Genomic DNA, 14,704 nt, shown 5'->3' with positions numbered 1-14,704 from the left:
CTGCCGTGACCTCTCGTGTTGCACCTTCGAAGCTCCACAACCCTGGTCGCAGCTTTCGCCTTCCCTCCTCCTTTCGCACACGAAACAACCGCAGTCCGTTCCTTTGCAAAGTCCACAGGCTGCGCAGCCCACCATCCGAAGCTCTGTCGAAACATGCTGCAGCAGAAGAGATGGGCGCGGAGAGGCGGAGAGAGAGAGAGAGAGAGAGAGAGAGAGAGAGAGAGGCAGAGCCTAGAGCGCTCAACTCCCTTGCATTGCGACAGAGCCCCGTCCAGCTGCGCTCTGGCTCAACTACACACCCCGCCTGTGCGATACCTTGCAAAAAAAAAATCGCTGCCTCTGATCAAGGGCCTGCGAACACGCGGCATCTCTCTCTCTCTCTCTCTCTCTCTCTCTCTCTCTCTTCCTTTTGCTTTACTTTCCGGAGATACCCTCTAAGTCGACCTGCTGGGAAGATTGGGACGACATACTTGGCACTTAGTTTTTCAACTCAACCTTCCTTTCCTTTTCTTTTTGCAACTCTAGCCACCCTTGCCTTTTTCATTTGCAAAACAAAGAGAGCTCCAGCCTTTGATTCACGTGCCGTCGGTGCTACACGTGTTCGGGTTCGCCCAACACTCCTCTCGTCAAGTTACCTTCTACCAGCTTCACACCTGGAGAACTTTTCCGCATTCGGAATATTTCCCATTCTTTTACCACAAGTCGCCCCCTTGGAAACAAATCAAGTCCGCCCCCTTCTGCTGTGATTGTTCGTCAACTTGAAGTGGGCGCACCCCGATGCCCCTGACTTCGATCGGCGAGCTGACAATTTTGGCTGACTCCTCACATTGCATGAAACTTTCCAAAACTCTAGCGAACTCAAAAAAACTCTTGTGGAGCGCCAACCAATGAGCACATACCCGATCCCCTGTAAATATTCCTCAGGCCATAACTTGCTCGTCTGAGCTTCGAATGGCAAACCGAAAAGACCGGCATGCTCCACAGCTTGAGCTTTACACGCGTATTCAATGATCCCAATTTTGGCCATATGTCTGTACCTGCCTCGTTCGTCGGGACCTACGAAGCCTTCTATCTTCGGACTAGAATATCTTTCACACCGAATCTTTGCTTGACGAGCCGTCTGGACGAGCTTCTAGAGCATTTTGAAAACCACATTTTGGGACACATTCCACGCATTTTGAACACCTTGACTTGCCGTCATCATTATCTCACTTTGGAGGCCCCCCCTGGCCTAAAAAACCACTTTAAGTATACATTTCTGCTGCCACTCTCTTGCTGAGGTCTCCCACACTAGCTTTAGCCCTCTACCATGCACCTGTCAGCATATGTAGCACTGCACTGTACACTTCCCAACACGGAACAACTTTGGCTGCACCATCATTGCCTAGCCCCTTGTTGAACATTCATGTTCAACCACAAACAGACTTATTGCACTAAAAACTGCCACAATTCTATACACATTACAAAAGCACCTAACGTATGTACAAAACCTGGCATCTATCACCCGCCGCATTTGCGCTTGCGGGTTGCCCAACCCCCTACTTTACTTGCTATCATCCACCTGGGTCAAACACCATATATTGGTCTCTTCCGTCCACCTGTAACACCCTTCTATAGTGCCATACCAAGGCACATAACCAACCACATAGCCAGACTACCATCAACATGCTTCTACCACTCCAAGCACTCATTGGAAAACTGCCCATTTGCAACAAGGCTCCCCCAAGAACACCAAATAGAGCACCATTGTGGTTGCCATCTTGTTCAATCAACACTTCTGACATACCTAACCCACCCTCCCATCCATGTAAAGCTACATCCTCATCTAGAAGATTCTGCACCTGTTCAACAGCACACTGCACAGCCGTCTTTATTAGCATTTCCTTCAACCACCACTCACAGACCTTCTTTGAAAGCTTGGACACCTCCTTGGAATCCGCATCACCTGTCATAGAGTGCACCAAATGCATAGGAAGCACCTCTAACTTTGAATCCGCTTTGCCCTTCTCACTTGCCATGCACTCAACTCCAACATCATCAAGATCTCTCTCATCAATCGGCCCTTCAAGGTCGATAAGCACCACTTGCTTGTTGGCTTCCATTACCTGCTCTTCAAGCATATCTTCTACTGCTACATCATGCTCCATCAAGGAATAAAGAAACTCGTTCTCTATCGCAATATCCTCATCTTCTCCCATAGGCAAGGTTGCTCCATCCCTTTTGGCAAAGTTTTTCACCTGCTGTACCACTATGGCAAACTCCACTACCACTTTCATCAACATGGCACTGCACATCACCTTCACCTGCATATCACCACCTGTAGGCTCGAGATCCTCCACTTGGTCTCCACGAAGCATAAAGGTATGCACTGCTCCTTGATCCTCGTACACATTCATTGTATCTCCACCCACTTGCAAGAGATCAAACTCATCATACCTTGATTGAAACGACTCGGTCTCCCAACTTGTGTCAACATCCAAAGAGCTACTTTCATTTGGCTCAACCTCGTCCTCTGTCTGAAGCTCAGGAATCTCCCCTAGCTTCATCGCTTCAATGTCATCTGAAAACCGCACTCTTTGACCTCTACCACACTTTAATGGAGCTTCACCAGCCACACCCTGACTTGACAGCACATCCTTTTCCCGATTTGGAATCACATGTGCATCCTCCACAATTGGAGCCGCCCTAACTGGCATTCTCGGCATTGGAACCATCCTGTCTTTCTGTAGCCACATAACCCTCGGTTCCTCTCGCACATGCACTTCTCTTTGCAGCATCCTTGGTTCGGGCTCGGCTACCACAACATCAACCTGCTCTGGGATCACAACACCTAGCAAACCCTGTCTAGCTTCACGCTTCTTGCGAATCTTCTTGATTCGCCCTTTCGCTAGAGCCATCGCTGCTTCGTATAACACCTGGCTGTCTATCTCAACCTTGTCGCACACTTCCTCATGCAGGCAATTCATGAATTTTCTCAACTTTAAAAACCCAACATGCTCAGCAGCAGTTACCTTTATCAGCTTTCCCCAAAGGACCTCAAACTCCCATAGGAACACTTGAAAATCCGTTTCCAAGCCTTGCTTCAAATTGTCCAGCCTTCTCTTTACTTCATCCAAATGCGCATCTGCTACATATTTGCTTCGAAAAGCCGCTTCCAGTTCTTCATGATCCACCTTTTCCTCATTATGCAGGCCATCGAACCATAGCCTTGCTTTACCACGAACCAATAGCGGAAACACCTGTACCGCACTGTCTTCTCTCGCCAAACTGCTTTCCAGCATGAACAACCCATAGTCTTGGAGCCAAATTCCTGCATCGTCGACCCTAGTGAAAATGGGAAATCCTGTCCAAGACATTATTACTTCTCTAGTAGCACCTGCTCTTCAAAGGCCGCACCTTTGGCATCACCAAAATCATCGCTTTGTCTTCAAACAAGAGCATCAGTGTGCTCCTCAGTGGGGGCACCGGAAGATGGAGAGGGGGAATGGGGAACACAGCCAACACACACACACAATGGCCCCTATCTAGCTCAGGGTATTCACAGCACCCATGTACTCTCGAAAAACACCTTCACAAAAGACAACTCACACTAGCAAGGCCTCGCATGTACTTCGCCCAACGCACACACGTTTTGCACAATCACCAAACATCGATCACACCGATCTTGCCCGCGCTTCCAGCTCTTCCACATCTTGACACCTCTCTCTCTTTCTCTTTCACACACACAGGGGACCCAGGGGGAGGCACACGCTCACACACACCGGCACCACACAACCTGGAGACGAGCAAAGAAGAAAAGGGGGAAGGGGGGAAAGACGACGCCAAAATCCGGCAATGACAGCTTTTCCTTCAAACACAAAACACCTATACAGGACCCATGTAGTCTACTCTTGGCTGCACCATGGCCATCACCACAAAATACAGAGGGGCACACGCCTCCCTCCAAATTCGACTCTCGTCGGTACCCACCTCGACGAGAAAAAATCACTCTGGCTTCGCTTTGACAACATCTTTTCCTCTTGGTAGCCATTGCTGGCCGCCTCTCTTGCAAGGCCTTCGCTCTTTTGAGCCGCATCACAGACCAAGCATGCTAGCTTCGACCACTTAATGCGAGCCCATGAAGCTTTTTTTCCTTCCTTTTTCCTTCACCAAGAACCTCCTCTGTCCCTTCTCTTGGCTTCCTTTTTCCAAAAGAAAAAAACTCTCGCCAAGCAGCCCCTTCCTCTCGTGCGGCTTCAATTCACCGAGCGCGTGAAGTTCTTACCTCTTCCTTAAGCCAAAAAGAAACCCCCCTCGAAAACGCTGCCTCCTCAATCTTATTTCTTTCTCTTAAACCCAAGAAAAAACAAAAGGAATAAAAAACCCTCCCCAGCATTGGCGTCGGCCGATTGCCTTTGCCTTTTGTAACTCCTCCGATTGTTTTTCTTCTTTTGTAACTTGGCACTTAGTTTTTCCACTCAAACCTTCCTTTCCTTTTCTTTTTTCAACTCTAGCCACCCTTCTCTTTTTCATTTGCAAAACAAAGAGAGCTCCAGCCTTTCATTCACGTGCCGTCGGTGCTACACATGTTCGGGTTCGGCCAACACTCCTCTCGTCAAGTTACCTTCTGCCAGCTTCACACCTCGAGAACTTTTTCGCATTCGGAATATTTTCCATCCTTTTACCACAAGTCGTCCCTTTGGAAACAAATCAAGTCCGCCCCCTTCTGCGGTGATTGTTCGTCAACTTGAAGTGGGCGCACCCCGATGCCCTTGACTCCGATCGGCGAGCAGAAAATTTTAGCTGACTCCTCACATTGTATGAAACTTTCCAAAACTCTAGCAAACTCAAAAAAAATCATGTCGGCGCGCCTACCGATGAGCACATATCCGATCCCCTGCAAATATTCCTCAGGCCATAACTTGCTCGTGTGAGCTTAGAATGGCAAATCGAAAAGACCAGCACGCTCCACAGCTTGAGCTTTACATGCATATCCAATGATCCCAATTTTGGCCACATGTCTATACCTGCCCTGTCCGTCGGGACCTGCGAAGCCTTCTAAGTTCGGACTGGCATGTCTTTCACACCGAAGCCCCGTTTGACGAGCCATCTGGACGAGCTTCTAGAGCATCTTGAATACCACATTTTGAGACACATTTCCCGCATTTTGAACACCTTGACTTGCCGTCATCGTTATCTCACTTTGAAGCCCCCACTGGCCTAAAAAACCACTTTAAGTATACATTTCCGCTGCCACTCTCCTGCTGAGGTCTCCCACACTAGCTTTAGCCCTCTACCATGCACCTGCCAGCATACATAGCACTGCACTGTACACTTCCCAACACGGACCAACTTTGGCTGCACCAATGGGTTGAAAAGAGGGAAGCCTCATTCTAGCAATCTCGAGATGATATCACCACAAATGGAATGCAAAGCTGCCACTTTTGCAACGTGCCATGCTCCACTAGGAGCAAAGAAACCGATCTCCACATTTTCCCAAAAAGAGGGGTAGGAGATAAATCTATTCTGCTAATGAAAAATAAGAGAAAGGCCACACGTCTACACAAACCCTTGGGCGAAGCTGTTGGGACCTCCCGCCCAAGGAACAACCACCCCCTCGAGTATCACCCTTTTCCCACCTCATCAATAGATCAACTCGTTCAAAGGCACCCGGGAGGCGTGTGCCCCTCTGTATTTTGTGGTGATGGCCATGGTGCAACCAACAGAAGACTACATGGGTCCTGTACATGTGTTTTCTCTTTGAAGGAGAAGCTCTCATTGCCGGATTTTGGCGTCGTCTTTCCCCCTTACCCCTTTTCTTCTTTGCTCGTCTCCAGGTTGTGTGGTGCCGGTGTGTGTGAGCGTGTGCGCCCCCCCGGGCCCCCTGTCTGTGTGAAAGAGAAAGAGAGAGAGGTGTCGAGATGTGGAAGAGCTGGAAGCGGGCAAGATCGGTGTGATCGCTGTTTGGTGATTGTGCAAAGCGTGTGTGCGTTGGGCGACATATAGGCGAGGCCCTACTAGTGTGAGTTGTCTTTTGTGAAGGTGTTTTTTGAGAGGACAGGGATGCTGTGAATACCCTGAGCTATATAGGGGCCATTGTGTGTGTGTGTTGGGTGTGTTCCCCATTCCCCCTCTCCATCTTCTGGTGCCCCCACTGAGGAGCACACTAATGCTCCTGTTTGAAGACAAAGCGATGATTTTGGTGATGGCAAAGGTGTCGCCTTTGAAGAGCAGGTGCTACTTAATGAGGAAAAGGTGGATCATGAAGCACTGGAAGTGGCTTTTCGAAGCAAATATGTAGCAGATGCGCAGTTGGATGAAGTAAAGAGAAGGCTGGACAATCTGCAGCAAGGCGTGGAAGCGGATTTTCAAGCGTTCCTATGGGAGTTTGAGGTCCTTTGGAAAAAGCTGATAAAGGTAACTGCTGCTGAGAATGTTGGGTTTTTAAAGTTGAGAAAATTCATGGATTGCCTGCATGAAGAAGTGTGCGATAAGGTTGACATAGACGGCTCGGTGTCATACGAAGAAGCGGTGGCTCTAGCGAAAGGGCAAAACAAGAAGATTCTCAAGAAGCATGAAGCTAGATAGGGTTTGCTAGGTGTTGTGATCCCAAAGCAGGTTGATGCTGTGGTAGCCGAGCCAAGGATGGTGCAAAGAGAAGTGCATGTGCGAGAGGAACCGAGGGTTATGTGGCTACAGAAAGACAGGATGGTTCCAATGCCGAGAATGCCAGTTAGGGCGACTCCAATTGTGGAGGATGCACATGTGATTCCAAATCGGGCAAAGGATGTGCTGCCAAGTCAGGGTGTGGCTCGTGAAGCTCCATTAAAGTGTGGTAGAGGTCAAAGAGTGCGGTTTTTAGATGACATTGAAGCGATGAAGCTAGGGGAGATTCCTGAGCTTGAGACAGAGGACGAGGTTGAGCCAAGTGAAAGTAGCTCTTTGGATGTTGACACAAGTTGGGAGACCGAGTCGTCTCAGTCAAGGTATGATGAGTTTTATCTCTTGCAAGTGGGTGGAGATACGATGAATGTGTACGAGGAGCAAGGATAAGTGCATACCGTTATGTTTGGTGGAGACCAAGTGGAGGATCTCGAGCCTACAGGTGGTGATATGCAGGTGAAGGTGATGTGCGGTGCCATGTTAATGGCCATGTTGATGAAAGTGGCAGTGGAGTGTGCCATAGTGGTACAACAGGTGCAAAACTTTGCCAAAAGGGATGGAGCAACCTTGCCTATGGGAGAAGATGAGGATATTGCGATAGAGAACGAGTTTCTTTCTTCCTTGACGGCGCATGATGTAGCAGTAGAAGATATGCTTGTAGAGCAGGTAATGGAAGCCAACAAGCAAGTGGTGCTTATCGAACTTGAAGGGCCGATTGATGAGGGAGATCTTGATGATGTTGGAGTTGAGTGCATGGTAGGTGAGAAGGGCAGAGCGGATTCCCTTTTGCAAATGAAAAAGGGAAGGGTGGCTAGAGTTGAAAAAGGAAAAGGAAAGGAAGGTTTGAGTTGAACAAGAAGAAAAAATGTGATAAAATCACGAGGCCTGCCATAGAAATTTGCCTTGGTAATAGAAAAATGGGAAGCGAAAAATTAATCGAGAGAGAGAGGCAGGTGGAAATCCATTGAATCTAGCATAGTTGCTTTGGGAGACACACATTTTAGAGATCAAGTAATTGTCGTACACGCATGTTGAGCCGGAAGATCGAGCAGGGGGAAAAACTATGTTGACCAAATGGTTGTAGGTTACAAAAACTGTGTTTGATACATACGGTGAGATGAGTTGATATACATCAAAGCAGGTGTTTGGATGGTATGAATGTAGATTCCCTGTGCTTCGATGGTTTGGTGGGTAGGAAGGGTGGGGGAAGTGGGAAGTGGGAAGGGAGGGGAGGTCTCCCCTCCAATGATCTTTGCGTTATTTATTTTGGGACCAGCATATATGTGATTGAATGATCTGACCAAAAGCAAAATCTTGTGCCACAAATGTAGTGAGGTTGTTGGCTTCTCACCCAAATATGGTCTAGCATTGAATTATAGATGGTTGTTGTATCTTTGATTTGTTGCCGATAGTTCTCTGAATGAAGTAGAGATTCCAACTGTTGGTATTGGGTTTTTGTGGTGCTGATGTCGATGTTGAAGTCCCCTAGTATGATGCTCAGGTTTTTTTTATTGTTTTCTTGTATCAAGTGTTGGAGTTCTAAAAGAAGTGTTTTTATTGGTGTGTTTGGTGATTTTTATACATTTATGACATGGATATGAGTTGTAGTTTGATTCTCGAAAGAGAAAGTTGCATCAATTATTTCAAGTCCTACTCTTGAGACAGTTTTTTGACATATGAATTGAATGCTTGGATGGTGGAATATAGATACACCATAACCATTATAATGTTGAATATGCTCAAAGTTTGGTGTCAGGGGGTTCATACTTTTTTTTTGTTTCGTTTCTTGGAAGCACAAGATACTGGATGACATGAAGTTTGGGTCGCCCTTGATGTGGTCAATGTGTTTGTTGATTGAGACAATGTTTAATGATGCAACAATATGGTGTGTTTGTGCAAGTGCAACTAGGGGCTCGTTCAAGTAGGACCATCTAGCATCTGTCTCGAGACGTTTGATTTCTTTAAGGACTATGGGGTCAGTTTTGATGTGGCTCTTGAGAACGGGACTAAGAATATGTAGATTTGCAGGGTCTTTGATACGTGATAGAGCTATGTAGACCAAGCCATGGGATTGGATCCCAGTAGGGTCGAATGCAATTGTTGTCATTATCAAGCCTTAGGATCTATGGATTGTGCGTGCGTTCGCTGCTTGAATTGGGAGTTGTGTTCTTGAGACTAGTTTGAGTGGGTTCTTTCCTACCTGAAAGTCTTTTGTGACTTGAAGTATTGGTGTCCATTGTTTGTTTATGTTTGCATGGTAGAGATGTGCATTTTGGGATCGATGTCTCCTTCCAATTGAGGTATCGAAGAACTCCACCCAAGCTATTAATGATTGTGCTCTGTTGTTTGTTGTTTGGAAGATTCCATCTGCACCATTGACCAAACCATCAAGCACATTGATATTGCTAGCACAAAGTTCGACTATCATTCCTGGCTTTAGCTCAAGGATGGAGGATAATCCAGCAGTTACTTGAGGGTTGTTTGGAATGACTAGGTTCTTTGAGCATGTTTTGTGGAATTTTTCATGAGTCTTGATGATGTATGGTGTCTCTCGCAAGTTCTCAAAGACCGTTTGGTTGTGCTTGGCCTTTAGTTTATTTGTGAAGAAAAGATGAGGTGTTGTAAAAATATCAAAGTTGGTTGCAAATGTGTCATTGATAAATGCCAAGTCTCTTTGTGTTTGATCTGCAACACGTATCCTATTTAAGACCTCTATAAACAATTCATTTGATTGACGCATTGGTGTTGTTAGCTCAACGCATGTGATATGTGTGTTCCAGCTCGATGGTGTGAGGATGTCAAGTGTATTGCTTGTGTCACTGAAAATCCAGCGATCACGGATAGGGCTTGCTTGGCAAAGATCGCCACAAAAGATAACGTCCAGGCCACCGAAGGGTTCATTGTGTTTGTGCTTTATAGATCGGAGTCTTGTGTCAATAATACGCAGCAGCCTGTTGCCTATCAAGGAAGCCTCGTCAAAAACAACTAGTTTGAGGTTTTCATTTGCCTGGGATAGGTCATTGAGGGTGTCGTTGGAAAGAGGGACCATCTCAGTTAGCATCAATGGAAGGCGCAACGCAGAGTGTATTGTTGTGCCACCAAGGTTGAATGCTGCTTTGCCTGTATATGCCATCAACAATGCTGTTGGAAGCTCAATATTTCCTTCTATCGAAGGTGCATAGTGTCGAACCAAGCCTTGGATGATTGCACGCAAAGTAAACGTTTTCCCTATGCCGGCGCCTCCTGTTAAAAAAAGGTGGATTTTGTCATTTGGGCATACTCTCTTTCGTGTCATAATATCATCGTAAAGATGTCTTTGCTCTATATTCAAACTCATGACAATTGAGTGATATTCTTCATTTGGCATTCCAAGGAATCTGGATGATGTTGGTAGTTGAGTGGTATGATGCCTTGTGGTTGGTAGGTCGAGATCAAGCTCATAAGTGAATTGTTCTTGTTGAGTTTCGTGTGAGGAGATTGAGCAAGATGTTGATGATTCTTGGTTGTTGATTTCTATTTTTGTGAAAGGCTCCATGTTTTGTGCAATTATAGAAATATTAGACTCATATCTCTCTCTCCAAGTTGATGTCAAAGCATCAAACGTGGATTCATTGCTTGTGAACGGTAGAAACAACAAACATAGTTGGTGGTAATGTCTCTCACTGTCCATCTCCCTGCTGAAGCTTGTATATCTGATGATCTGAGGCTTTTTGCACTTGTGGTGTGTCCCTTGTGAGATAGTGTATTTGCTTGCATACTCTGCCAAACAAAGATTTTGTATGCTAGTTGGTCTTTTTGTATACTTTGTTACGAGATCATCAAAGAATATGTCTGTGTCATCAGGATGAAGTGCTTTCAAGGAAGTCTTCCTCTTTAACACTAGTGTTCTTTGGGTTTGATAGTCTGCATTGATGAAGATAAATTGCCTGGTTGTGCTGTGCAATGGAAGAGATAGTGAAATGTATGTTTCTTGTTGAGCTGTGATTTCTTGAGCATTGATCAAGGCACCTCCAATTTTCTTAAGACGCTCCAATGTGGGAAGACTCTCCTTCTTGCATTTCTCAAGGATTTTGTTGATTGCTTTGCTTGTGGTCGAATCTGTTTTTGTCATATATGATGTGCAGTATATAGAAGCTCCATGAGGATTGAAAATAAACTGAATATCAAGATTGCCATCCCACAATGTGCACATTGTTTTGTTGAAATTGTTTGTGTATATATCTTTTGGTTGTCTTTTGAGCAAAAGTGTTGGTTCTGAGAGCGAAATTGAGAGTGTCTCAAGGTACATGTCTTCATCCATGCTTAAAGAGGATAACCAATCATCAAAACTCATTTCAGGGCAATGTGGCAAAGCTGCAAGTTGACTTTCGAGTTGTGTCTTGTTCGCAAGAAGAATGGATTCCCGTTCTTCACTTGGTCGTATTGGACGCAAGATAGTTGTTTGCCGTGCAGGCGGTCTTGGAAATCCAAAATGGCAATGTTTCTTTCTTTTTTTGCAAGTTCTACGATGGGAATGGATTTGTACTTTTTGTAAGTCAATAGGTAATTCATCTTTGTCACTTGAGATGTATTTATCAATAAAAGCAATCACTTCTTTGTCATCAAAAATCCCAAGCTTCAGAGAATTGTCAATCCAAATTAATCCATGATCATGTTGGCTTCCCCTATGCTGAAATTTTGTGACAAAGAAAAAATCCATGAGTTGGCCAAGTATTTTTGAATTTCGTTTCAACTCTTTCTTAAGTGCGTTGAATCTATGAACATAGTACCGAGCTGTGGTGATAGGATCTGCACGAACCAACGCACGGATATAATGTGCATTGGATTGGAAATTAGATTCATTGATTTGTGGATTAAGCGCAGCAAGACATTCGTGCAATGGCTTCCATCTCTGCTCTACACATGATAGAGTGACAAAAAAGGTAGGTTGTCCTATTTGTCGTATCATGGCAAAGACATTGCGCTTGAGTTTGACCTTGTAATCTGATGATGTTCGCAGAGATTCAAAGTCATGATAGCCTACCTGGGATGATAGTATTCGATCAATGTTAGTGTTGTTCTGAACATCTTTTGCTCATAGTTGCATGCCTTACAATTTTCCCTTGCGCAGACGTACCCATATAGAACCAAGCACCTTGCCAATGATAATCTTCATCACTTTGAAGAACAAATTTTCAATGTCTAATGCAAAGCGTCTATCCTTGTTTTTGAGCTCCCATTGTGCGATCTTTAAGTAATTTTTTTTCGCAAGATTTGCACAGGTTCTTCTTTTTCCAAAGAACAAAGCTGGAAATGACAATTCCTCACAATCGGTATCGTCAAATAGGCTTAGTGGGGAAAATCCTTCACATGGAGCGACGCTATGGACATGTGCACTGTGATTGATGACTTGTTGTGAAGAATAGATACCATGGACAAGGGTGTTGGAATGTTCATTCACTAGCTCATCAACCTCATCTTCTTCATACAACACTACGTCTGGACTCATGTGAAAAGTAGAAACCCAAGCTTCATTAATAGAGGCTTTGTGCTCTATGTATAAAGGGGTGCTAATAAAATCTTTTAGTGCTTGGAGCACATAAAAGGGACGTACACCGCCACTAAGGTATGCATGGGCATACTCAAGTTTACGCTTAATCTCCACAAGGATTGTAGCGTGTTCATTGCCATGACATTAACAACACTGCCTCGCAAGCCGAACTGACCCTCATAATTGAGCTCTCGTATTTGGGTGAAAGGAATGCGAAGTGATACAAGGCGCTTCTCGATTGCATTTAACAATGCAATGCTTCCAATACTTTCATTGAGAAGAGAATGTGGATGTATGCAAAAGAGTGGCTTCCTTTGAGATTTCAAGTTTTGCTTACAAGAGAAACAAACTCTTTTGTCTAGAGCAGAGTTAAATATTTGCAATCCCATCAAGGTCTGGAGAAAAGATGCTTCGAGCACACTCAAACAATGCAAACTCTTTTTGAACAAAAGACTACCACAACTCAAACATCCATATGCAAGAGCGTCTTGAATTTCCACTATATATTTTTGTTTCCTAGATCTTTTATTAGATTGGGGCACAACATTGTCTTTATGCAACATTTTCGATATTGAGTAAACTTTCTTTTGAATTTGTTTCAAAGTGTAAGAAGAACAAACTTGTGTTCGAAATCGAGAAGCTATCTGCAGTGCTGTCTCATTTGGAAAACTCTTCACAACATCCACCAATCTAGCGACAAGATCTTTAGGCCTCTCGTCCCCACCCCATGGAAACCCCCTCTTAGGGAGGGAGTGATAAAAGGCATTGTAAAAAGTAAGAAAAAAAGAAAGTATGATTATGTAAATATATGAGAAAGGTAAAATAGGCCACCTCATGCCTGCGGGGCAACCCAACCCCACCTTGCCTCCTTTTTCTTCACTGTTGCCCCGCCGTGTGTCCCTTTTCCTCTCCTCCACTCAAAAGGTCAACCCCCTCTCTCCTCCCCTTGTCCTTTCTCCTTTCTCTCTCCCCTCAAGCTACCCCACCTCTCACCAATAATGCATTCTAACTCACCAATAATACATTCTAACTCACATGCCACCTCTCCTATCTTCCAAAAATAGTATACCCCACCCCCCTTTTCTCTCTCCTATCATATCCCATGACCCAAATATCCCCCCCTCTCTCTAAAGGGCGCCATGTCTCTTGTCTTGTAGCTAAATAACCTCCCCCACACTCACACACACTCAGTTTCACTGAAAAAGGTGCCCACAGACCCATCCCCATCAGGTGGTTACCTGATTTTTCTTGTGTTCACACACATCTGCACACAGATTCACCTCTGAACACACTCCCCTCTCTCCCCTCTTGTAATTACTTTATTCTCCATGTCACCTCTCACTTTTTTTCGTCAACCCATCTCTCTCTCATGAGAGTGCTGTTCTGGCACATATACACACAGCTAGACAAGTGGGGCCCACAGTCACATGGCCTATGTAGATAATGATTTCTTCATTTCTAAATTCTAGAATTTCTCCCCCCTCCTCCCCTATATAAAGAGGGGTCACCATCACACTAAACACACACACAACATCACCAAAAGAACACACTATGCATTGTGTGTGCCTAGTGTACACACACACATCCACACCATCACCATCACCGCAATCACCATGCTTGTCTTGAGCATGACCTCTACACCCTTGGCTATGGAAGATGAAGGGAAACTAAATGAAGGATGATGGCCATAACCCTCGTGCGATTCTTCGCCATCAACTCCCACCTATCCGCCATGTGCTCTACCACTCTCTCCCTTCTCATTCCCCTACCCTATGCTCCCCATTTCATCGCCTAATTCTCTAAATAAAGCTTGAGGTTTTGTGAGTATGTTTTCTTGCAATGTTTTGCCCATGTGAGGTGTGCGGAATCGCCACCTAGTCTTGTGTTTTGGAGTGAGCTTGTGTATGTGTGAAGGGTGTGCAGATTCGCCATCCTTTTGTGGTGCCTAAGTACTAAGCCGCTATACCCCCTCCCTCACTCTCTCTCTCTCTCTCACTTGATCTCATTCCCTTTCCTCTTCATCATTAGTCCCAAGCATCCATCTCTCTTGGATGAAAACTTTGTTATGGTGGTGTGTTGTTTGTGAAGTCGCGGAGCGGAGTGTGGGTCGACTCTCTCACACACACACAGTGAGCTTACACAGTACAGTACGCAGAGAACTGTTAGAAGGGTTATCTCCCAATTCCTTAGTATTCACAAAGTATAAGTTAGTATATACAAAGAGTTAGAGGTAAGTGAGTTAGGCGGGCGGTCGGCCATATCCGCATAAGAGGCCACTTGGGCTTTAATCCCAACAACCTCCCACTTAAAGTCCAATGTGGCACTTTAAGTAACTGTAAATCTATGAACATAAATGTACAAAGATTTACATGGCTGCCATCTATCCAATGCCCAATAACTCACGACAATGCACAAAGCCCTCTCCTGGAAGTCCCTTTGTGAGTAGATCAGCAGGATTGTCCTTGGTGTGGATCTTCAAGAGTTGTATCTGCTTGTCTTCAAGTACTTCCCTAATGAAGTGATATTTGACAT

The 14,704-nt window shown here is 45.1% G+C and overlaps 1 protein-coding gene across 1 annotated transcript; it reads right to left on the bottom strand.

The window, feature by feature from the left end:
• Nucleotides 1–8,758: 8,758 nt before the first annotated feature.
• LOC147450446 (uncharacterized) lies at nucleotides 8,759–12,130 on the bottom strand. The gene is made up of 2 exons (XM_086520464.1): nucleotides 11,759–12,130; nucleotides 8,759–11,665 (listed from the first exon to the last, which is right to left on the bottom strand). The coding sequence occupies exons 1-2, from the start codon at nucleotides 12,128–12,130 to the stop codon at nucleotides 8,759–8,761; spliced, it is 3,279 nt and encodes a 1,092-aa protein (XP_086376590.1).
• Nucleotides 12,131–14,704: the final 2,574 nt, after the last annotated feature.

Source organism: Adiantum capillus-veneris, chromosome 9 (genome assembly GCF_014529385.1).
Source record: "Adiantum capillus-veneris isolate H3 chromosome 9, ASM1452938v2, whole genome shotgun sequence".
NCBI lineage: Eukaryota > Viridiplantae > Streptophyta > Polypodiopsida > Polypodiales > Pteridaceae > Adiantum > Adiantum capillus-veneris.
The sequence above is the reverse complement of the archived record's forward strand: the minus strand, read 5'-3'. Positions and strand labels throughout refer to the sequence as shown.

What these genes read in the sequence shown, in the direction of transcription:
- LOC147450446 (XM_086520464.1), bottom strand. Translation starts at nt 12,130, where the DNA reads ATGAGTCCAGACGTAGTGTTGTATGAAGAAGATGAGGTTGATGAGCTA. An exon ending in AGGTGCTTGGTTCTATATGG is followed by an intron (nt 11,666 to 11,758) that starts GTACGTCTGCGC and finishes CTATCATCCCAG; the next exon opens with GTAGGCTATCATGACTTTGA.